At 35.7% G+C, this 25,105-nt stretch overlaps 1 protein-coding gene across 1 annotated transcript; it reads left to right on the top strand.

Annotated features, from left to right (window-relative positions):
- The first annotated feature begins 4,700 nt into the window (after positions 1-4,700).
- Positions 4,701-24,549, top strand: LOC131059958 (large ribosomal subunit protein uL6c). Its single transcript, XM_057993029.2, has 3 exons — positions 4,701-5,079; positions 5,297-5,659; positions 23,933-24,549. Exons 1-3 carry the CDS (start codon positions 5,042-5,044, stop codon positions 24,267-24,269), a joined length of 738 nt encoding a protein of 245 aa, XP_057849012.1. The 5' UTR covers positions 4,701-5,041; the 3' UTR covers positions 24,270-24,549.
- The last annotated feature ends 556 nt before the right edge of the window (positions 24,550-25,105 follow it).

The following is a 25,105-nucleotide window of genomic DNA, read 5'->3' on the forward strand; positions in this document are numbered from 1 at the left end:
AAAAATTCCTCAAAGGTATTAGAGACTAATAATAATATAAGGCTAGTATGGAATGATTATAACTAGTCACAATGTATCAAAAGGTTTTATTTTGGATATTTTAGAGGACAGGGAAACATGATCATCTTGCTATTAATAGGTAAAAATACATGTATTCTTTTAGAAAAATAGTTAAAAGGGACCGCTAAGTGAGAGCTTAGACAAGTTATTGTTCTACATGTTATGACATGATTTAAAGTTTGAGTTAGTGACCAAGATCATCTAACATTATCATTAAATTTGTTAATTAGACCATAAGTTGGACATTTTTATAGTCCTGTATACTTAATGATGACCTTTATGAAGTCCATTGAAAGACATTATTGATAGAAGATCCAAGTAAATGTTTGAGGAATATATTAGGATCTTTGTATGATTAAGAAATGATAGTGAGTTGTAATAGTTGTATAGGAAAATTCATTGGGTCGATATTAGAAAATTAATTGATTACAATTCTTTTGGTAGCAAAATAGGGTTTCCATTAGCATTCCTTATTGATAGCACCCTTTGAGGAAATTAATGGTTCACTCTTGTCCTTAAATTAATAAACGATCCTTGCGATTAGAATGCAACTTATTATTCATCAAAGATAGGGAATTAGTATGGTAGTAAGATGACCTGCTAGGTAGACATGTTTGATCACTTATCCTAAATATCAATATTACTTGAAATATCACATATGATTTTATACAAGTGTGGATCATCTGATCTCATCTTATCTCCCCAATCGTAGACATGTGGACATTAATCACTCTTAGCTTTTGATGATCTCAATAACTAAGGTTTGGATATATTTATTATGAGGAGGTTACCATATATGTCCTTTAGAGAATTCTTAATTTGGTTTATGTGTATATCTTAACACAATTAATATTGAAGTTTTATTAAAATATTGCTAAGTAGACAAGTGGATATGTATATATTGAAGCATTTTAAGCTTTATGCACTTTTTTATGTTCTTGCAAGTTCTTGAATGCCTCAAACGTTTATGAAGCTTGTATAAGCTCATGTATGCACTAGTTGCTCTTGTATTACTTATGTGCTCATGTGTGTCTTATAATCTTTTTTGTGCATTTTTGTTTTATTAATGAGTATTATTTGTGAGTATGGACAAGTGTTGAATATGGATTAAAGAGAAGGGTGAGTTTCCAGAGAGGGGTTAAGTCTCTTCTTTAAATGATCAGCCGATAGTCAACCTTAAGAGATCTTTGGGCAAAGTTTTTGTTGATCTCTTAGTATATGCTTGCTAATTAAATCATTTTATTTTCACTCTCTTCCATATCTTAGTATTGTTACAATACCATCTTAGATTGTAGATACACTAAGTTGCACTACATTCCATCACCTTACCAGTTTCAAGTCACTAGGTGTTTTCATGCAGGGTTGGCGGTTCTCTATGTCATGAACTTTGGAGAAGTGTAAATGCTTTGCAATTGGGCGATAAAGCACCTTGACAATGTTCTCGCCCATGGTTTGCTCGTGGGAGATAGATGTTGGGAGCTCCTATTAGGATGATTTTCAGCTTTGTTTTATATATTCATTGTATAGACCTTATGGTCCTTAGTAACAATTTTTTTTTCTTATATTTTGCCAATCTCTTGGCACATGTATTTAAACATTATGTCGAATTATAACTTCATGTATCTATTCAATGTATATTGAGCAAGTTGTGTTAATTACTGATTAATTATGTGTAATTTGTGTATTTTGTTACTTTAATAATATGGAGGTCCTTATGGACTTGGTATGCTTTGATCTATTTTGAGATTTGGTATTGCCCATGCAGTGGGAGTTCTTGGATGTGTGAGCTCTTCATTGATTTGTTTTATATAAAGAGTTTCTGATTGCAGTTCATGAGTTGGATACATTGTTAGAGTGAGTTTTGTTGATGGTTTGTTGGATACCTTTGGAGGTATGGATGATTTGATGTATTTGCATTCACTATGGTAGCTATTTTCAGTCATGTGGATTTTTTCCTTACTAATAACTTGGAGCCTTTTTTATCAATTAGATTTGATGCTTGTGGTTAAAAGTACAAACTTGCATTACACTTCTATAAAGAAATAGGCCAACACAACAAAAAATTATCAACTTCAACCTCATAAAAGTGGTGTTTTGAATTTAAAAATGATGTAAACTTTACAAAGGAAAAAAAAATAATTTGGGTTTCGGTCAAAATCCTTTCACTTGAAATCTTGTGGGCTATATACATGCCACATGGCTTCAGGTGAAATCTTTTGGATTATAACCTTTTTGGTTGAAAACATTTTGATATAAACTATTTAGTTAGTATAAAGTGTGACATAGGTTTGTGCTTTTATCCTTGTGTTCTTTGGGTTGGTGCATCTTCACCTTGTCTTGTTCCTTTTCTTCCATATGTGGCATGTTGGAGGATGAGAGGAGGTCTTTTTTAAGATGGTGATCACCTTAGATGTTATTGTAGGTGTCGTGATGTAGCACATAAGCATACTAAAGATACATGTGGTTAGATGGATGGCTATGATAATGTGTTTTAAAGATTGACCCTTATGCAATTTATACAAAAAAAAGATAATGTTAGAGAAAATGGCTTTGTACACCTTGCACAAGAAAATAATTATTTTAATTATGTATAATGAATATTTATTTGCGGTGCATCTTTGGAGATGTATTTAAGCACATTAAAATGTTTGTTTAGGTCCACTTGAAAAGTTGTATGAGACATTGGTTAGATTTTTATGCATGGGTTGCACACATTGAAAAAAAATGATACCAAAAAGTAAATGGGATCAACTAATTTTGTGCTCTCATTGTTATGAGATGCATAGTTTAGCCAATACTTCTTGATGGTTTTGTGTGAGCTTGATTTTGTTAAAACAAGCATATGTTTAGTGGCTAAGGTTGGCTATCATTTGCATTGATCACTCTTGAAGAGTGCATATGTGAAGCATGGCATGAGATGTGTGGTTGCATGGTCTATGCTTGGAAAAATGAAGGATGCATTGGAGGAGACTGATATTTTAGAAGTATTTATGAAGATTCTATAAACATATTATAATATTTTTTCTTTATTAGATAATGCATTGATTGTGGATGCTTTTGGAGGTCAAGTTTACTTTTTGTGGGGGTATTCCCAAGGTATATTTTGTGTAATCTTGTGTTATGTCTTTGATCTTTGCATTATGGTCATTTTATAAGTTCGTATGCATGCTTTTCTCTCATATGGTTATGTAGGAAATGGTTTGATGAACTTTGTAATTTGCTAACATTTGTATTTTTTTATTAATTAGCGATTTTTGGAGTGTCATGAGCTATTTTTGGCAAAATAATTATGATTTTTTATTCCTTGTTTGTTTTATTTTTTGGGTCTACCGATGTTTATGATTCTTTTATACAGTTTTGCATTTACATATACCGAACTTTCCCTTTTGTTTGAAATGCTAGTATTAGGGTATCCTAGCACACATGACCCCCATGTGTTGGCTATTGTCCTTTTGTAAGCATTAAAATTGGGGTGTGGATAAGTAGTTGGGGGGTCCATTAGATGTTAAGAAGTGATGTTCAAATTGGGGTGTGGATAAGTAGTTGGGGGATCCATTAGATGTTAAGAAGTGATGTTCAAATTGGGGTGTGGATAAGTAGTTGGGGGCTCCATTAGATGTTAAGAAGTAATGTTCAATGGCATTATCAACCCCCCTAGACATTATTCATATCATTTATCTCTATATTTGTTTGCCTACTTGATACCGTTCCATTATTTCGTTGTTGTTTACTATTTGTTCATTTCAACACTATTATTTCTATATGTTCATTTGTATTTAAGGTGTCACTTTCTTTTATGACCTTGCTCTTATCACTTGGGTCTACTTGATCTTCATTCCTTTCTTATTGCTCTTTCATTGATACTCAAATTTGTCTTGATGTGTTTTCATTTATTTTGAGATAGATAGATTATGCTTTTTAAGTGTGCTTGACAAATGTTGGTGTAGCAAGGTAAAAATAGTGTAGGACTCACATGTTTACTAGTTATCTAGACAAGACCTATCTAACATATTAGATGCACATTTGACCAAAATAATAAATAATTCGGTTCTGGGTGGCTCTCCTCCTCTCGGGCCCCACCCCGTTCTCACCTTGGTATGGAAGTTATGCATGAAATTTGATGTGTTTTCATTTATTTTGAGATAGATAGATTATGCTTTTTAAGTGTGCTTGACAAATGTTGGTGTAGCAAGGTAAGAATAGTGTAGGACTCACATGTTTACTAGTTATCTAGACAAGACCTATCTAACATATTAGATGCACATTTGACCAAAATAATAAATGATTAAAAAAATTCAAATATGCATCCTTGAATTTTAATTGACTATTATTCTGGTCAAATGTGCATCTAGTTTGTTGGTTAGACATGAATGGGTCCACACAACTACTATTGGTGTAGTTCTCTCTCTTGAAACTTTCATCCTAATTGAACTCTTTTCCTTGCTCTAGGTAGTCTCACTTTCACATTATCAATGACAGTAGCTAAGGATGAATGAATAACATTTGAATTTGATGGTCAGATTATTCCGTTTAATTATTTTTGTCCTAGAATACAATCAAACTTTTAAAAATTTGTGTCACAACAGAAAATTTGAACTTAAATTTTCTTTTATATATGAAAGACAAAAAAAAATCATCCACCAAATTTCAAACCTGTAAATAGAGTGATTGAGCCCTGATATCTATGAAATTTAGTTCTTTTCGTTAGAAAATAATTTAAAGACAAAGTTTGAGTGGATAAGGTGCGAGCCCGGCCACAGGATCCGCCCGGCTTTTATCTTCAATCTTCCTGAAACTGAGTCGATTGCCTTTGTAACTGCTTTAGTGCAGACAAAACACTCGAACTACCTAATCTGCCGAGAAAAGATCACCATCAAAACCCTCGACGCCTTCTGTATAATACTTTTGCATTATGCCAGAACCCCGATAGTATCACACTGGCATAAGATCGAAACAGCAACACACGACTAGGGAGGCAGAGATGGCCTCTCTCACCTGCACCTTGCCCCACTGTACCTAGTAAGTATAATTCACATAGGCTTGACACATTTGATGGTTTCTCATGCTGGTTTTTATAAATGCTTATTATAGTTGATTGGTAGCAATGTAATTCTGCGTATCTGCTTGCTTTATTGGATTGGTCTCAAAGTTGTCGTGTATATATGCTTAATACATTAAATGGTTCTCAGAGCTGTCTTGCATAAATGCTTAATCTATTTGATGGGTTTTAATGCAGTGCTCCGAAAAGCACATTCCTGGGCGAAGACCATGGCCTCAGAGCTCCCATTAACAGACATTCAAAAGTTTCTGTTTCTTACAATGGCCTCAGAGCCCCCATTAACAGACATTCAAAAGTTTCTGTTTCTTTTAGAAGGCTGGTTATTGAGTGTAAAGAATCCAGGATTGGGAAAAAGCCTGTGGAAGTGCCATCCAATGTGGAGATTTTGTTGGATGGACAACTTATTAAAACGAAAGGGCCCCTCGGGGAGCTTTCCCTTACATATCCAGATGAACTTAAGTTAGAGAAGGAGACTTCTGGGCTCAGAATTTACAAGGCTGTGGAGAATAGGAAAGCCCATCAATTACACGGACTATTTCGGTACTGTTTCCTTTCAATTATGTCGAAACAAAAAAATGTATCAAATTTTGAGTTTCTTTTTCTCTGTCTGCAATGCTTATGTTAACGTATGTTTAGTTAGATTATACATGCTTTCCTTCTTGTTCATTAGTGAAAAAATCTTTTAAACAGTTCAAAATTAGATTCTCTGTTTCGGTACCGTTTCCTTTCAATTATGGCGAAACAAAAAAATGTATCAAATTTTTAGTTTTATTTCTCTGGCTGCAATGCTTATGTTAATGCATATTTAGTTTGATTACACAAGCTTTCCTTCTTGTTCATCAGTCAAAATTTCTTCTAAGCAATTCAAAATTAGATTCTCTTTTTAAAATTGAAAAAAATTAAAGGCAATGAATTTCCGAGCTTTATCTTTTCCTTTATGGGGGCTTCTTTTAACTTCCATTGGTAGGCACATTTGGAATAATGAGATCAGCTACATTTTATCAGAAAGAGGACTGAAGGCCTTGTTAACTCATCACCATGGCTATGGAAACATTAGGCAGAATAGCACATAAATCAAGTTAAACGGGTCTTTGTTGTATTAGAATTTTCCGCAATCAAGCCAGCATCTTGGCTTTTGACTCGCTGTTTTTGTCAACGAAAAATAGTCAACCAGTAGGGCATCCACTAAGTCTACATTTTGTTTGATGATGCAAATATTTCTTCTCTATTTACATTTCCTTAAAGATAGGGAAAACAAATTTCTGTGCATTGCTTTCTTTGACAGTTTTTAAGTGTAGAGGCTTTTGTGATTTTATTCTAATAGGCACAACCAATAGGGCAACCACTAACCCAACAATCTGTTTAACGATGTAAATATTTCTTCTATATTTTAAAGTTTTTAAAAAATGGGGAAAATAAATTTCTGTGCATTACCTTCTTTGGCAGCTTTGAGTGTAGAGGCTTCTGTGCTTTTGTTTTAATAGGCACATTAACATCCACAAGAATCATCCGTTACATTGAGCCAGCAGATGGGTCTGACGAAGGTCATCACTAGAGGTGAGAAAACAATGGATGTAGTGCTTAGGAACTCGTATCAAACCCAAGTTTATATGACTGTTATTCTAGAATTCTTTTCAATTAGGTAGCGGCCTGCCTTATGACAGTTACCGTCAACCAACAAGCAACTGCAACCACTTTGGCATCTGCACTAGACTTAGAAGCCTTGATGGAAGATAGACTGGGAAGCTTTACTATTTTCAATTTGTGGGCGATTCATATTTTTTGATTAGTATGTTATGACACTCACCCTGCAGTACACTAAATGTGAACAATCATTTTGGCAATCTGCAATTTTAAATAAAGTATTTTACTAACACTACTTTATTAGTAATTAATAAATAATAATATTAGTAAAGGTATTAAATATTATAATAATTTTATGAAATAAATAAATAATAATTTTATGTTTTTGTCCTTTCTGTTGGCCAACTCAAGGTCGGTTTCTCCTAAGGCAGACATTCTTTGTGAAGTTGGCACTTTTCTATTTAAGAGGCAACCAGGCTCGACTGTTCTCATGCTTAAATGATCCGATACCACTCACCACTGAAAGAGGCAATCACTCGGATCATTATTGCACTTGCTCTGTCTTGAATCTTACCATTAGATCATGCCCGCCGGACACTGTGTTTGGAAGCTTTTAGTAAAAACATTACTGACCTATCTCGAAATCAGAAACTTCTGTCAAACAAAGTTTTGAGATGAGCAATTCTTCCCCAAGGCATGGTGGCCAAATCAAACCTCAACAAGGCTGGTATTTCAGATTCTTTATACGTATATGAGGGAGAGATGGAGATTTTGGACATGGATTCTGAAATCTTCACTGCCAGGTTTCTTTGGACACAGTTACAGGCTGAAAACATAAATTTACCTATGGCTCTTCTTTCCTGGTAAGGCCAAATTTTAGGAGATACTTGTAATAATCAGAGAGCATACGATACAATTGTATGCCATTTGATTTGCTTTGAAAGACAAGATGTGAGACAATCTTTGATGAGGAGAGTTTTATAGTATTAAGCAAGATTTTGGCTATGCATGTTAAAGTCAAAATTGCTTACTAAGCACAGAGGTGTAGATTCTTTGTTCTAGGGGCAGCAAACAGATGTTAGCTTTTCTGGCATTCATAAGCTGACATTTTGTGTGTAACTCAATTGTTTAGTTAATATATCTGTCATGTTCTTTGCTGTAATATAAAGTGCATTTTTAAAAGAAAAAAGAAATAGAGAAAGATTGCAGATATTCTAAACCTTCCATTGTTGTCCATCTTGCTCCTTCTGCAGATTTAACACTTTTGACATGGTTCAGCTGATATTAGTAAAATGAAATCAGATATATCTTGGCTGAATTATAGATGAATGCAGAAGTTTTAAGATGTTACAAGAAGCGATTTTTAATGTTTATGTTTTTAGTAGTGAGCATTACTATATGCCACAAGTACATTTCCTTTTAATAGGTAACCCCTTTATGTAAACAAGTGTACTAAAAAATGAACTCAATTTCTAGATTTACTATAGTTTGGACCTTTCAATAAGATATATTCACTAAAAAGATTCTGTAGTCTACCTGCTCCAAGTTAATGGCCATAAAGGAAAATATAGAGAAATTGTGAAATGTAAAGAATTCACTAATAGCTACGAGTCACACCAAAATTATATTGTTCACTGGTGATCAGAAATAAGTCAGAGAATTAAATATTTTAATCTTTAATTAATTTTTGTTCTCATATAAATGTAATAACCTTTCAATACTGGATTGTCTTTTCGACTTCTGATGTAAACATAAATGTGGTGGCTGTTCAGCTTCTTTGAAAGCTTATAAATAAGCCCAATTCGAATCCAATTGCAAGGAGTTGGAGAGTTATGGAGTTACAGAGTTATAGGCATACGCTCCTTCACAAGATTGCCTAAATTGTACAGGCTCAGGCATACAACTCTCTTTTACAAAGTTTGCCCAAATTGGATACATTCCAGGCATACAACTCTCTTTTACAGAGTTTGCCCAAATGGGATAAATTCAAGGGCACACAACTCTCTTTCACAGAGTTCGCCAAAAATTGTATGATTCTTACAAATTTTCAATGAAATGAAATTTTATATGATTTGTTATGTGTTTACAATACCACAAATTCTGCTTTGGGTATTGTCCTCTGAATTGACAAAATAATTCAGATCAGTGGTATCAGAGCCATTTTCGATCGCTGTATGTGCATCTACAGCCAATGAGCTGCTGCCCATACTACGCCAAACTCTTCCTTGTCTTTGTCTTCAGCAGAAGGAAACAAGGAAGCTACTGCAGCATCTACCAAGGAACTAGTAGCTGCTACGCCTCAAGCTGACCAGGCTCCTGCTGCTACAGCAGATCAGGAAGAAGCGATTTAGCACTTTCAAGTTAAATGGCAGAATTTTATTTGGAAGATGATCGAGCAATGGGGCCCATTGCCTTTCAAGAAGGGAGTAATGATCAGAAATAAGTCAGAGAATTAAATATTTTAATCTTTAATTAATTTTTGTTCTCATATAAATGTAATAACCTTTCAATACTGGATTGTCTTTTCGACTTCCGATGTAAACATAAATGTGGTGGCTGTTCAGCTTCTTTGAAAGCTTATAAATAAGCCCAATTTGAATCCAATTGCAAGGAGTTGGAGAGTTATGGAGTTACAGAGTTATATGCATACTCTCCTTCACAAGATTGCCTAAATTGTACAGGCTCAGGCATACAACTCTCTTTTACAGAGTTTGCCCAAATGGGATAAATTCAAGGGCACACAACTCTCTTTCACAGAGTTTGCCAAAAATTGCATGGTTCTTACAAATTTTCAATGAAATGAAATTTTATATGATTTGTTGTGTTTACAATACCACAAATTCTGCTTTGGGTATTGTCCTTTGAATTGACAAAATAATTCAGATCAACTGGGGACTTATTGATTTTCTGTTCTGATGGGTTTCACTTTTGGAGTGATATATTCCCACGTAAATGACATGCTCATCATAAAGGAGACCTGGAAAGTCGTGATCCAAGGACAAGCAATTATTCTACTTGTGTTGCAAATGTTTATTCAAAGGCGAACAGATTACTGTTGGTGCATTTGAACTAAAAAAGGCACTGTGTAATGATTGTATGCATAATTTCATCAAGTCATGATATTGTATGTTATCATTGTTGATAGTGGATGTTGACCTTTTAATCTCAGGATTAATAGTATGCTTTTGTTGTAATCTGACACTCCTCTAGCAACCATCTAATTATGTGTATTCTTGAAGAAAAGTGGCCTTAAAAAGCAGAGACATTTTCTTTCCTGTAAAGACTGCCATGGCAAAGAATATCTGTGTTGCAAATATTAAAATTATGAGCTCTCCTCTTTAGTCTTTTAAATACCAGTAGTTTTGTTGCAGGCAATTTATTCAATATATTCAATATCGTTTTTGGTTGAGGCTTTTATTTATTACTTGACGCATGCATCTGGAATATGGCATAATCAGAAAACAAGTGCATATGGCCTGACTAAACAATATTGCACGTTACATGGATTTCCTTTCAAGAGCTAAAGAGGGTCATTTATGTTCTGAGCAATCAGAAGGGGTTCAAATATTATCATAGTATCAAGTAATAGATTTGCTTGTAATATTGAGAGTATTTAGATGGAAAAGGCTACATGTGTGAGCATAGGATGCACCAGAAATATAGTCCAAAGGAGCATCACCGGATCTAGAGAAGAGGTCCTATCAGCATATAATCCTAAGTATAAAATAAAATATTCCATCAAACTTGGAATATAATTCATAGCCACACCCTACCAGTTTGGATGAGCAATTATTGAAGTTTTGGAGACCTGTCTGAGATGCTTAAACATGAGTATTTAGTTTCCATACAAGTTTGTCTTCAACAAGCCCTTCATGAATACACAACTAACTCCATGAAAACCCTGACCAATGTTTAATGCATGCATGTAATTTGTAGAAGTCCTCAATGAATGTGACAACCCCAAATGAACTATGAAAAGAAGCTTCTTATAAAACAATAAAGGCAAAAAACTCAAAAAAGCATGTTAAATCCCTATTGAAACTTTCCTAAATTGAACTGTATACTAAATTGATTTCACTCGAATACAATGGAAATGTACATAGAAAAGAGTTAATTTCATAAGGAAGATATATTGCGATTGCATTGCACATAACAGTGGAGTTAGAAAGTAGCACCAGGAAGAGGACTACCATGAACCTAGAAGTGTCTGATAGTAGGCATAATTTATTTGTAGAAGATTACCGATTTATCAGTCAGATACATTTCTTAGCAGGACAAAAAAAAATAGGGGACTGAGAACTTTAATAGGCTTATATAATATGTCTGGCAAAGCTTAAAAAACAGCATATTCTTAGTTCTATAGTGCAGGGGACAGATTGAAAGAGTAAAAGATCTCGCTTCACACATTAAGTTATTTGTTCATAAAAACCATCTTTTATGTTGCTTTCAAATGTAGTTCTATGTTTCTGAGTTGATTTCAGTAAAGAAGCCTTGGATTTTAATGCCTTTGGTTTCATTATGAGGTATGGAGTTGTTCTATTTAGACATATAGAAAAAAGGTGCAAATTACTATACGGCTTTGCTTTTAGTGAATCTAAATACTACAGGTGGAAAGACATATTTAAGCATAAGCATTACGGGTTATGCTCTGTCAAGTTTGTCTCCATTTATTAAGGGTTTGGAAGCCTTGAAGAGATTCTGCCATGGATAAAGCAACTTACACTAATATTTTTTTCAAGTTCACAGGATAATTTGAGAGTTCCAAAATAGGTAGGTGTTTTGCAAATGCTGAGACGATTCTTGTCCTTGGCTAGTCTGACCTAGTTTAGTTCCCCCTTACAACCATAAATGAATCTTGTAATGGTCCATAGTACACGAATGTTAGGTTTATAGACAGTAACAGAAAACGTACACGAATGTTAGGTTTATAGACAGTAACAGAAAACAAACATGATACATGGAACGTACCCAAGTACTCAATATAATTACAATGATACCCTTGATTTAGGGTTACTGAGATGATCCTGCTAATTACTTTATTGTGAGGAAGGAACATGTTCAGCAGGACCAACACACACATTCAAGAAGTACTGACAGATTAGAAATAAACAACAGTTGCTGACTTCCAATTCTATTTTATAATGCCAGTCTAGAACAGCAGGACACTCAGTAGCAACGATTTCAAACCTAATCATTTAACCCTAGTTCTGCATACAGTACTAAACAGTTATGGGCTTTATGCGAAGAACACAAATCACAGCTATAACCGAGATAGCCAGAAATTATCAATGAATGTGGGATTATCCCATGAATCTTGGTTTGAATCAAATCATAATATTATTCACTTACAATATCATCCAAACACTGCCTTGCACAGGGGTATAATTGCTACTCCAGCTCTGGGTCGGCACCATAAGGAGGATTAAATAATGTTTGCCACTTTCAGTAACTGGAGACTTTCCTTCTGATGCGACCACGATCTGTCTGATGCACTATGTTTCTCTATCGATTCTCCTGCCGATTCCGGTACTGCAGATCTATACAATCAGATGCTGTTTCCTCTACTAGAACCGACACCCTCCCTAACTCAGCTTGCCACCAGGGCATTATGCTCAGTACTGACAGTGAACAGTGTAGAAGTTATTTTGATTCAACAATTCAGCTCCCTCAGGAATTGGTCACCAAACTTGAATGCCCAAACCTGAAATTTGATTCATAATGTGCCAAATGATTTCATATTTTATTTTGTTAATGGTGATGTTTATAGCGTCGGTCAGCATTCTTCTCTAAACCGACAGTGCAAAACCTAAATGTCTAATACCTAAATGTCTAATTGGCCTTCTGGCCTTAGACATTTCAGGAGATCGATTTATATGAATATGGATTTAATTCACTCTTGCTGATTTAATATTTAATATTATAACTAAATGCAACCCCACCATGCTTACTGAAGGGTCGGGTTAATCATAACTTAACTGATGATTAAGAAGTGTCTCTTAGCATTAATCGGTTCTTAATAAAGACGTGTTGATAGAGAGCTGACTTTCCAAGAAGACGTGTTGGTTGGCGCCACCTTGTGTATGGGTATATACTATATAGAATCATTCCTTCTCTCCTTCAAGGCATCGAATCAACACACAAGCAGATCGTATCTCTTCTGCAGTTCGTATTCTTCTACAGCAGATCGGCATCTCTCCTTCACATTCAGGCAGATCGTATAGATATCATCTTCTTCAAGATTGGGTTCTATCTCCAGCAGTTTGATATCTCCTACAGCTAATTGTGATTCTGATATAAGGCAGATCAAACCTATATTTATTGCTTGATTCTAGAGTGAATCTTCTTGTTGTATAGCTTCAAAGTGTGAAGCATTTGTAAAGACATTTTGTTAATACATTACAAGACATTTGTTGCTGGGTTTTTCACCTTCAGGAGGAAGGTTTTCCCAGGGTACATCCTGTGTTATTGTGCTTGAATTATTGCTTATCTAATCTGATCATAAAACTTAACAGTTAATGCTACAATTAAACAAATTGACCTCTTTGGTCCTATCCATGGCCTCACAGGTATAGCCCAATGACATGTTAACACCATTGACCAAAAACAAAACCTTAAACAAAGCTTTATCGCTTAAAATATTGGAAAATGAACTTTAAGCTATTATAAAATCAAAAAAATAATAAAAGAAATGTAAATACCAAATTTCCTATTAAAGAAGTTTGTAACTGTTAGGTACTCTTAAGTATCTCCTTTGCATTTTTGAACAAAACATCATCCAAAATTGTCTACGACTTTCTCCCATCATGTTTTTTTGGAATATGGAGAATGCATCCAGGCATTTCTCACAAACATGTGTTTAAGAGAAGGAATCGAGGCTACAATACTCTGCAGAGTGAGGAAGTTGGTTGGAAATCATGTGAGCCATGATCACACAAGCTTCTTGCCTTTTATTTGCTCTCTCAACAAACTAAATTTGGTATTGCATCTAGCGTCTTCAACCACACTTTAGATCCACTGATTCTTCTCAACGTTCTCGAGCATTAAATCCAAGCAATGGGCAATACAAGGGCTCGACAAAGTAGTGGAATGCCTTTTCTGAATAAGTCTCCCCATGGTCACATATGCTGGTGCCTTGTTTGTGATAATTTGGATCACACTCTCCACTCCAACCTTTTATGTCACCCCCTCCAATAGATTGCACAAAGTCTCACCATTCTTCACTTCACACGAGGCATCTTTGGACTTGGAGAACACAAATATACCACTCAAAGCCTCTAAAAAGTTTATTAGTTAGCATTAAGTTCCTACCATCCATCCATCTAATAAAATGCTGCAAATTTTCCTCCATCGTACTTTCCTCTTAGCATGTACTACAAGCTGTGTATTTTTGTGGCTTCCTCTAGCAACATGCCACTGAAATCCTTAGCAGTTGCAGTTTTAAACACTGCTCTAGTGATTGTTATGCATTTACCAACCCTTCCCAATATGGGATGTTGAGCACATTAAAGTGTATATTGTTGTAGAACCAAGAGTTTGTTGTTGCCATTCTAGCCTCTTGGTGTTTCTCTTAGTTCCAAGTTGTACCTTCAAGTGAAGGTTGTGCTCGTCGAATATTGCAAGGAATGAATAAATTTGTTGGAGAATGTAGACAGATAGAATTCTTCTTAATGGAGGAATGTTGAATTTGTGGGCAAATAGAAGAATCTCTTGATGCTTGGGGTTGGCTATGGAATTCATAATCAATACCATTTCTTCCCTTACCCTCTTTCTTTCCATTTTTTTCTCCTCATAACTAGAAATAGGGTATTCATTCTTCCCTCACTTCTTTTGGCACTTGAGGACACAACTTTACATCCTAGCCAACAATCTGAGCAAGGTGAAATTTTAATCCATTGATTTCTCTTCTCATATTTAAACCCACAAAAATTGCAAGTCACTGTGCATTGGGTCTCACCTAGTGTGCCATGCTTCCATATTTGGTCTTTCTTGTCACTACCTTCCATTGCCATTGGCGATTCTGGTCAATAAAAAGAACAAAGAAAATTCAAGCAAGGTTTTCATACACATGACAATGAAACTCAAGAAAAAAAATGAAAAGAAAAAACATTAGAAAAATAAAACAAAACACACCACTAGCATGGACATTGGAAAATCCAAAGAAAAAAAAAATTGGGCAGCATAGCAACAAATTTTTCAGTGTTTGAACTTTGAAATTTCAAAAAAGGAAAAAAAGAATAAATGCCTTTGCCAAATTGATTTAGTCTTCAAATTTGACCTCCAATCATTAACAATCAATCTGCTTTGTTCAACTTGCACATGTTGATGACCAAACGACTGAAAAAAAAAGAAAAAAAAAAATTTTACAACCCTAGGTTTCACTTTTTGGGTGCAAGTGAGTTTCTGGTCAAGACTTGCAATTACATGCTGAAGACTCATGAATCCAAGCTCAAAACTCACTAGGTTATGTCACTAAAACCGCCTTAACTTGTGAGAACTTGCTTGGACTCAATCTGCAAGTTTGAGGCGAGCCTCTTGCTTGCTTTCAATTGACACAACTGTGCAAGTTTTCCTATTATTCCTTGAGCCATCTTTCTTTAGCATCAGGATCATTGAACTACCACATGGAGAAGAGCTTGGCTTGATCTTCCTTTGGTCTAGGGATCCTTCATTTTTCATCTAATCTTGTTATTCTTTGAATTGAATCAACGGTATAGTTTACTATCCTGAATAGGGGATCCTATTAGGAGATTGATTTGATGTTTCACTGTGTAGTGTGTTGGAATGCCCTTGAGCTCATCGATGACATTTTTATATTGTTGTAATTTTTTATTGATCTATTGTTGTCATAGCATTGAGTGTGGTTTTGGCACATTTCTAATGCCTTTCTACCTAGGTGCTTAGGCATGCCTTGACACTCAATTCAAGCTGCCATAAACCATCTTTCTTTCACATGAGGACTATCAAACTATACATGGAGAAGAGCTTGGCTTGATCTTCTCTTTATCCAAGAACTCTTTTATTTATCAGTTATTTTTTCAGTCTCTCAATTGGATTTGCAGTATAGTGGACTGTTTTGAAAAGGGAATCCTTGCAAGAGGTCGATTTGATATTTCACTGCATAGGTGTTGGAATGCCCTTGGGGTCATCGAATACAATATCTAATTGATCTATTATTGTAATGTCCTCTTTTCTAGGTGACATGAGATGAGCAGGGGTTGACCTACCATTCGAGTTCCCATAGGTCAACGACATGGTTAGGGGTCTCATTCTGAGGGTCATGGAGCTTTGCAGGGGCTCTGTGAGCCGTTTCGGATCTTCAGACGAGGTCTCCTATTTTTTAGGGAGAACTGGCAGTTGACTGAATGACCACCTGGGGGACCAAGGAGCAGAGCAAGATCCTTTTGAGCAGTTACAGGTGTTTGGAGAGAGGTTCCTACTTTTTAGGGAGATTCCCTACTTTTTAGGAGGTTGTGGCAGTTTCCATATTTGAGGTTCCACGAGACCATACCATGGTTTCAGTTTCAGGAAGATTGGGTGTGTTTCCTAGTTTCTAGGAGCATCCCTAGATTTTAGGGATGGGATTGCCAGTTGGCCCATCTTGTCCGGCATCAGTCACAGACAGGTGACAAAGTCAGATTCATGTTTGGTTGGTTATTTTGGGTTATTATTGGATCTATGGAAATATTTTAATATATTTAAATATTTCCTAAGTTAGCGTTTAAATAAATTAAAATAAGGCTATGTATATAGCCATTTCGGAGTAATAAGGGGTTTTTGGCTTCATGTGGTTTGATATGCCTACGTGTTATAGCTCATTGGAAAGGTCTTGAACTTTGCTACATGATTCTCACCTCCCGGAGTCTTTTTGGATGCTTGAAGCTATTTATTCGCAATTAAGTGATATTTTTCTATAGTTTGATGCCATAATTGGGAAAGTGTCACTTTAATTATAAAGCGCAAGCTTTATTATTCTTTAGGGTTCGACTTGCAAAGGGAAAGGAGTTAGAAGGAGATGAAAACCTAATTGATAACATCCTTGATCATTTTGAAACTTGCGAATTTGGGAATTGCTCTGGAAGAGTGATTTTGGTTTGGGATGCAAACCCCAGGTCTGAGCTTGTTGGGACGTAGCCCTCAGCAGGAGTTGACAGTGGATTTATCCAGGATTGCACAGAGATTTTCAGAGGTAGAAGACACATCTTCTTGGCCTGAAGATTCAGCGTGCATATTGGGGGTTTCAACAGGGCAGCTGGTCTATTTCAGCTGGCACGTGATTTGCAGCAGCTTCCACGCCTCCTTTGCAACCACGCCTTGTTTGTATGTTGGCTTGAAGGGTTGTATTCAGCTTATTTGGTCTTCCTTGTTCGTTGCCAGTAATATTCCTCCATCTAGCATCAATCCAGATTGAGAACAACTCCAAATATATGTATGGATTCTTGCTGAATACAAAACTAGGTTATTTGCCTGGTATGATTTGCAGTATTTTCAGATTGCTTAAGTGTTCTTACATATGAACATTGTTTAATGTTTATTTCACAGTTGTTGCTATTTATCAATTACTTTACTTATAACATCAAAACCCAAAAAGAAACAATCCCTTTCTGCAACTTCTGTCTATTCTATAAGATCACCGGAAAATTACAAAAATATAGTATGTTTAATTAAGAATTTACAGCAGCAACAGCAAAAGGATCCATTTGGGATCTTTCAATTATTGTTGTGACATTGCATATGGTTGTTGGACCTTGCCAATTGTTGTGTGAGATTCATAATTACTATGGGTGCTTGTGGGATGTTGGTGGTACAATTATTTTGTTGCTTCTTCATGCTTTCCTATGATGTTAAAAGGCATTGTTAGTTTTCTCCTTGGCATAGCCACATGTACAAGAGAATTGTTTCTGCATCTTGAATGTGACATGAGATGAAGTGAATTTTTACTTCATCTCACCTTCTACTTCAATGTTGGGGGCATGATGATAGGTTTGCCTCAATGTTTTTATTATGATTTATTCCATCTCGACATGAATTCAAGGGTAAATTCTATTGGCGTACCTTAACACTTTATTCCCTCATCTTTGCAACACAAAGTCATGCAAACTAATGATGAAAGTCTCTTGTATAATCCTTCATAGATTGATCTTTGCATTTGGTGCAATTGTTGGAATTTCACATACTCATCGTCAAAGTGTTTGGGAGGATAGTATTCTTTGCATATGGTGTTGATGAGCTTCTCGCATGCATCTATAGGTTTGAACCTGTTTGTATGTTGGGTGCTCTAAACATCCCACCCAAGTTAAATTGATGTAGTCATCTTTAAAATGTTGTCGTCATTGTTGATTAGGGCCCTACTTTGAACGAGATAGCCTCAAGCACTAACATGCTTGTACTTGGCATCCATTTGTTGATAGTATCAACATCAATCTTGCCTTGAAATGTGAGAATGGCTAGATTCTCTTGGAATTTTGACAAGATATACTAGAAAGATGGATTTGCATATGAGCCGAAAGGTTTTGCCATGTTTTGGGAATCCAATTGCATGATGGGCTCTCAAAACTCTAGGAGCAAAACATACGAAAAACTCATGGCTAGCCAGAACTTGGTTTTGGGACCATGTTAGTTTGAATTGCTGGGCTAGTTTTTACCAAAAATGGGGTCTTGTCATGAATCGCCCTCTCCTCCCCCCCCCAGCTCTTCCCTGTTTTTAAATTAGGAAAACCCCATGGGCAATCTATCTTTGAAAATTTGGAATGCTTGGGTTCACTTGGACTTGAGTGGCCCTTGATGCTAGAAAGATTGGCTAGCATGTGAGCTAGAAGGTTGTGCTGTGTTTGGGGGGGGCATAGAAATATCATGAGTTATCTAAACCGTAGTTACAAAACCTGGGATAAACCCATGGTTAACTGTGGCCTGACTTCAGGATCCTACTAGTTTGAAGTATTGCCATGGTTTTTCTGAAAACTAGACTTTGTCACAAAAGCCCTGTAGTTTTTTGAAAAAAAAGAATTTTTTTGCTGGTTATTTAGTAACTTGTGAATTATTGAATAGCCTATGGTTCTATTCCTAGGTTTTTTATAAAATTGCCCCTCCTTTATATCAAAATTTCACTCCAAAATCAAACCTTTTCAGAGCACAGATGAACAAAGGAATCTGCATTGACTTTTCATTCTGTAGTTTAGGAGCCTCATAGAATAATTTTGTTTTGTACTCTAGGTTGTAAGTGGTACTTGATTGAGAATTTGAGAGTAATTGGCAACATTAAACATACTCTACGTTTTACGTCTTATGTTTGTTTCTCTTTTTTATGCACTATATTTGGCATGAAATACTAAGAACAATTTTACTCCCTTCACCCCCACAACCCTCTCTCCCCCCACCCTTATTTTTTATGAATATTTGAGTATTTTTAATTTGCTGGTATTTTTTAATTTTAATCTCGAGTAATTGAATTCCATTTAGATGTTTAGTTTTCCATGCTAATGCCATGTAAATGAAATGCAATGGTGCTCAAAAGTCTAAACTGTTTGAAGAGAGCAGTGCACATCTCGTTGAAAGCATCATCGATAAGTTTCTGAATGTTTGAGGCTTCAAAAGCTTTTATTTTGGTGATCAGCAATTTTAATCTTTGGTCAACTTTTTTTGGTATTCTGCTACTGAATCCAATTGTGTTCCTTTTGCCAAACTAGCATGGGTGTTAAGTATAAAAATTCTCACTTTAGAATTGAGAAATAAATTAAAAATATTCTTTGATACCAATTATGCAAATACCATGGAAATTCTGGAGGACAACACTCTAAACCGTTGGAATCTGGATTTGTTATAAGTACAAGAAAATTGGCAGAGTCAAATATGATCAGAAAGATGAAACCAGAAGACTTCAAATTGAAACAACAAACTATATTTAGTTTCTATAATCTATATATGGTATACTCTCAGGAGAGATATTTAACTGCTGTTGTCTAGCTACACCTGTGCTATGAATATGAGTCTAGATGTTAATATGCAGATCTTTAGATCAGTATTATAATCTGTGTTCTCTCTAATCTGTGTTCTGTGTATGTTACTGATGTATACTTTAAGTTTACATCACAAGAACGCTGATCATGTTAGAATGGTAAGAAAATGGTTGATGGTTAGTAACAGTTGAGAGACCACATCTCTGCATGAGTGATGATTGGTCTTCTACACAGAAGTGGGACTTACAAGTGTGCTCATGTGGTGTGATGGTTCAACATGATGTGTTTGCCATATAGAAGGTCTATGGGTGCTGTGTGCCATCTTTAGTTGGTCCAGTTGAACTACACCGGACCATGAAGTTGTACAAGATGGTGCAAACCTCCTGGTGTGGAGCTGCAGGGCTGAAATGCATCTGGTTATGAGGTAATTGTGTAGGTGTTGGTCCAATGTGGATCCTGTGTGGCAATTCCGGTATTACTGGGGCAAACATTCAACATTTGAGATGGCATGGATCAAATTTGCTCCTCTATAGTTATTCAGGCCACAAGTGACTTAATTCTCTTGGCTAGCTCTTTTGCTAGAATCTTATAAGGACCATCTTCCCACCAAATTCCTTTTGACACCTTTAGAGGTGAGCTTGATACAGACTATATTTACTAGCTGCCCTCATGTTATCATATCTAACAGATTTCCAACAAATCCTTAAATATTTCATGCTAATGACAGTTATTGAAAATATCTGCAGATTACTTATTAAAAAAATTGCAATTTTGCCTCCAAATCTTTTAAGAAAACATCCGAACATTGAGTACATTGTTTTTTTGTTTTAATCAATTTAATAACTGTGCAATATCTTTTCTTGACAAATGGTTTCTTTGGGCCCTTAGGTTTTTTTCCCATGATGATTAGGGTAAGGTTGATCAGAAGTATGATTGGGATCAAGCAGGGGTTGCAGTCTTCTTTCTCTAACTCTTTAGACAGAAAAAAATGGGCATGAACATTTCCTACGAGATCTTATGCATCATGGTGACGGTGCCCTTCTCCACTAGTTGTTAGTTTTGTTACTTTTTGCAGATTATATAGTATAGTTGGCTTCTTTTGTAAATGCACAATTATGGCTCTGTTGGTCTGGAATAATGTTTTACTAGGTGTAGTTGTTATTAGCTAGGTGAAATGGTGGTTATGTCAATGTTGTAATACTAATTAGACTAGGACGATGGTTTCTATATTTCAAGTCTTGAATGTAAAAATTGATTGTATGTCTAAAGGCTTGATGTAAATGTTTCATATCAGTAAATTTGAAGTATGGAAAATAAAGAGGACAGCCAATGCTTTTATGTGCGATTCAACAGGGAACCATGATATAGCATGTTGGGGCATTGGATTTAGCCACCTATCTCCTTGCACATGCTACATATCGTGTAAAGGACAACCCACTTGCTCCATTAAGTGATAATGTCATCCATGTTCATTACATCAAACTCCTATAGGTGGCAAAATTCCTTATATTGCCATTTTTCCTCCCTTGCTTCCCTGGAGTGTGAAGTCCAAGAGAGAACTGCATTCTACTTTTTTGGAACTGTTGAATCTGGCTATAGATAATGTTTTGCAAGAATTTTTGGGCTATTATAATTTTTGCACTTATATGCAGCAATACAAGGAGCTTGGGAGGGCAGAGGGTTTTCCATGGGAGCTGGAGAAGAGAGCCCATTTTAATTCAAATTTTGGCAGTGGATATAGTCTTGCAGAGAGCACATAACATCCATCCTTTCTTGAGGGCTTTTTGTCCTTGTCATATTGTGGATAGTGGATTGGATTTTGTGTTGCTTAGGGGTGAATCTTATAGAGGGCCAGAAATTTTCCTTGGATTTGCTGCAGTATTCATAGGTTGGGTGGCATGAATATATCTATCAATATTCTGAAATTTAAGTGCTTGCTGATAGATTCCATAGGCAAATGAATGGTTAATATAAGTGCATGGTGTATACATTTTCTGATGATTAATTTATTTTGTTCCCCTTGAAATGGTTCTTGATATTTTCCAAGTACCCTGTTACATGGTTTGGGGTGCAGGCACAAGATCTCTCTCGAGGGTAATTTGATGCATTGCAGTATGCAACATTAGAGAGATCATGGCTAAATTTGATGATACTGAGGTTATGGCCCTCAATGCTACAACGAAGACTCTCTCTAATCTTTAATTTGCCTTGAAGGAATGGAAGGTGGAGATTGCTTGACTTCCATTTTCTTGTGCTTGACTTCCATTTTCTTGCGATTAGAAGTCATATGCTTTTTATGTTTATGCATGCATCCCTATAACATGTTTTATGCAGTGGTTGTTCTCCATTGACTGTTTTTGGAAAGTATTTCAACTCTAATGTAGGGAAGTTTTTCTGAAGTGAATATCTCTAAAAGAAGTGCCTGCAACTCCAATTCAATATACTTCATCCAAAGTGAAACTTTTTGATTCATAAACAAAACCTGCAGTCTTTACAGCTTTGAGATTAGGGGACAGTCTCTGCTTCACAGAGTGGGCTCATCTCAAGCAGATAAAATCACCATGCATCCATTGATTATCCATTGAAGGATAATTGTTATGGAGAGTATTAAAGAGGCCGAGTTTGGTGCTCACTTCCTCCACTCGAGACTATTTGTAAAATGATGTATCCTACTTCTGTCCAAGATAAGATATCCTTTCATAGCTCATTGCCTCTATAAGTGACTACCACCCCTTGGACAGGTAAGGTTGGAGATAGTTTAGTTTCGAAGGTCTCCTTGCTGTTGCAGATTGCTTGTCTATTGGTTTCCTTTCTCCTTACAAGATTGCTTGAGGCCTCCTCATATTGTATCCTCAAGGAAGAAGATTAATGGTACTATCAGGATGAGGTGTAAATGAGCTTTGTTCCACAATCTGGTCTCTACCTATGATTCAGTCTGAAATTGACCAACAGCATAGGCTAGGCTAGGGTAGGTTCTCTATTTGTTAGCTCCAGTGTAGTCATAGTTGAGGATGGAGGTTGATTATCATATTTCTCTCTGCAGTTTGTAGAAATTTAGGAATGCTTTATCAACTTCTTGAGGAGCACTTTGTCTTCAGTTTCTTGAGGTGCACTTTGTCTTCAGATTAACGGTTTATCTTTAAGCATTGCTTTTTCAAGGACTTGATAGGATTTTTATCCATTTAATATGTTCATTAGAGAGGTGCTTACCTTGGGCACGCGCTTTAACATGGACAGCTTTCCTACGAGAATTACACAACTCTCTTTCTTCTACAACTTTCTGAGTTCTGCTCACATGAAATGGCACATAGCTGCTAGTAATATGCGTGACAATTTTTCAAACAGCATAATTCTACCTCTTGAAACGAGTTGGTACCTTCCTATGGGACTTGAAAGGGTCAATATTTCTTCCTTTAATAAGCTACTACCTTGTGGACTAATTAACTGTTATTGCAGCTGTGCATGTCAAATTTTTCGGTTCTAAAACATTCATAAAAGAAGAAAAATGGTATGCTATAGTTTAGGATGAATGTGTAGGAAGGCCACATTATGTATTTATATCCTTGTATATAGGCCTTAAAATATGGCCTAGAAGTGGTTATAGATGGGCGGCCGTTTGGGCTCTCACTAGTTTATTTTTAGTTGGTCATAGATGTTGAGCTTTTAGGGTCTTACTGGTTTATTTTTTAGTTTGTCATAGATGACGAGCTTTTAGGAACATACTGGTTTATTTTTAGTTGGTCATAAATGTTGTGTTTTTAGGATCTTACTGGTTTATTTTAAGTTGGTCATAGATGATGAGCTTTTAGGATCTTACTTGTTTACTTTTAGTTTGTCATAGACGATGAGCTTTTATGATCTTATTACTTTATTTTTATTTTGTCATAGAGGTTACTTTTAGGATCTTACTGGTTTATTTTTTGAACATTTTACAGTTCTTTTTCACTATAATATTGCTTAGTTTATCCCAGTTTGTGTTGTCATGGCATTTCAAAAGTTTTGTGCCAGTTTAGATTCGAATAGATTTCAGACCGGCTTCTAGATGAATGCTCCCCTAAAATGCCAGCCATGTGTTATCTAGTCTAGACAAGATTTTACTTACTGATTTAGTGTAAATGCTCACAAATATTTTTTTGAAAATTAAGTTCAATTTTTGTTTTTCCTTTTGATTCTTCATTAGTTATAATTTAGCTATATCTAACTTTTTACTTGTACTTGTTTCTTGACAATTGTGACCAGATTCATTGCTAATATGTTTAGTTTACTGTTTCCACAGCACTCTTACGGACAACATAGTTGTTGGAGTATCGAAAGGCTTTGAGAGGAAACTTCAATTGGTTGGTGTTGGTTACCGTGCTTCTTTAGAAGGGAATGAATTGGTCATGAATCTTGGGTTTTCACATCCAGTGCGTATGGAAATTCCAAATGATCTCAAACTCAGTGTTGAAGAGAATACTAGGATTACTATTACAGGAATAGATAAAGTAATAATTGGGGACTATGCAGCGAAGATAAGAAAATGGCGACCCCCAGAGCCATACAAGGGTAAGGGTATCAGGTATGCTGATGAGAGAGTGAGGTTAAAGGAGGGTAAAGCTGGAAAGAAGAAATAAGGCTTTTGGTGTTCATTAACACTTTTCGTTATTGTGGAAACTCGTTTGTTTACATGCTGTGAAGTTAAGTAGGGATTTTGGTCAGCTGTCTAGGGCTTGCTTCGTCACAGGTTTGTGCATTGAAAGAAAGTGAAACAAATTGAAATGAATTTACTGTTTGGCCGGTACTGGACCTGTTTTAATTCAATGCACTGGGCTTAACATGGAACTAGTGAACAAGTCATGATTAGTTTCAGAATGCCTGCCTTATAAATTTTCAAGTTTATTTCAAATTTTTGCACATTCATTTACTTTAATGGACCTAAACACAAAAGGCGTAAAAGATGGTGTTCACGGTTCATTAAGTGACTCATTTCATTTACTTTCAGCAGTTCTTTTTGATGTGCAGCAGACACTGAAAAAACTAAGCTACCTGTGTGTATATATCAATTTATCGTTCAAAAAGAGGTATAAGACTCATCAATTAAACTTTTAATATTCTGATAAATAGAAATTTATGCACTTACCATGATGCACCTATTCCTGTAATTTCATGTAGGTGAACGAGTGGTACCTTTACCCAGAAACTTCTGAATGCTTGAGTTGAATATGGATATTGTCTTCAGATCTTGAAAGTTGAAGGGTTGGTTCCTTGGTGTATCATGATCTGACATTGATCTATGCCCTCCATGGTACACATCCATATATGGTAAGACAAGGGCACAATTTGGCACATAATCATGCACAATAGCTTAACATGCTTTGGTTGGAAGATTTATGTGGAAATCTCATTCAGTTAATTCATGAAAGGAGGTGGGGAAAATTGGATGGATTTTGTGAAAATACAGGCAAAAGTT

The sequence above is a fragment of the Cryptomeria japonica genome, chromosome 1 (assembly GCF_030272615.1).
Source record: "Cryptomeria japonica chromosome 1, Sugi_1.0, whole genome shotgun sequence".
Classification (NCBI taxonomy): domain Eukaryota; kingdom Viridiplantae; phylum Streptophyta; class Pinopsida; order Cupressales; family Cupressaceae; genus Cryptomeria; species Cryptomeria japonica.

Excerpts from the sequence above, each read along its gene's own strand:
- LOC131059958 (XM_057993029.2), top strand. The coding sequence starts at position 5,042 with ATGGCCTCTCTCACCTGCACCTTGCCCCACTGTACCTA. Across the intron at positions 5,080-5,296 it reads ACCTTGCCCCACTGTACCTA|TGCTCCGAAAAGCACATTCC; the intron begins GTAAGTATAATT and ends GTTTTAATGCAG. Across the intron at positions 5,660-23,932 it reads CAATTACACGGACTATTTCG|CACTCTTACGGACAACATAG; the intron begins GTACTGTTTCCT and ends CTGTTTCCACAG.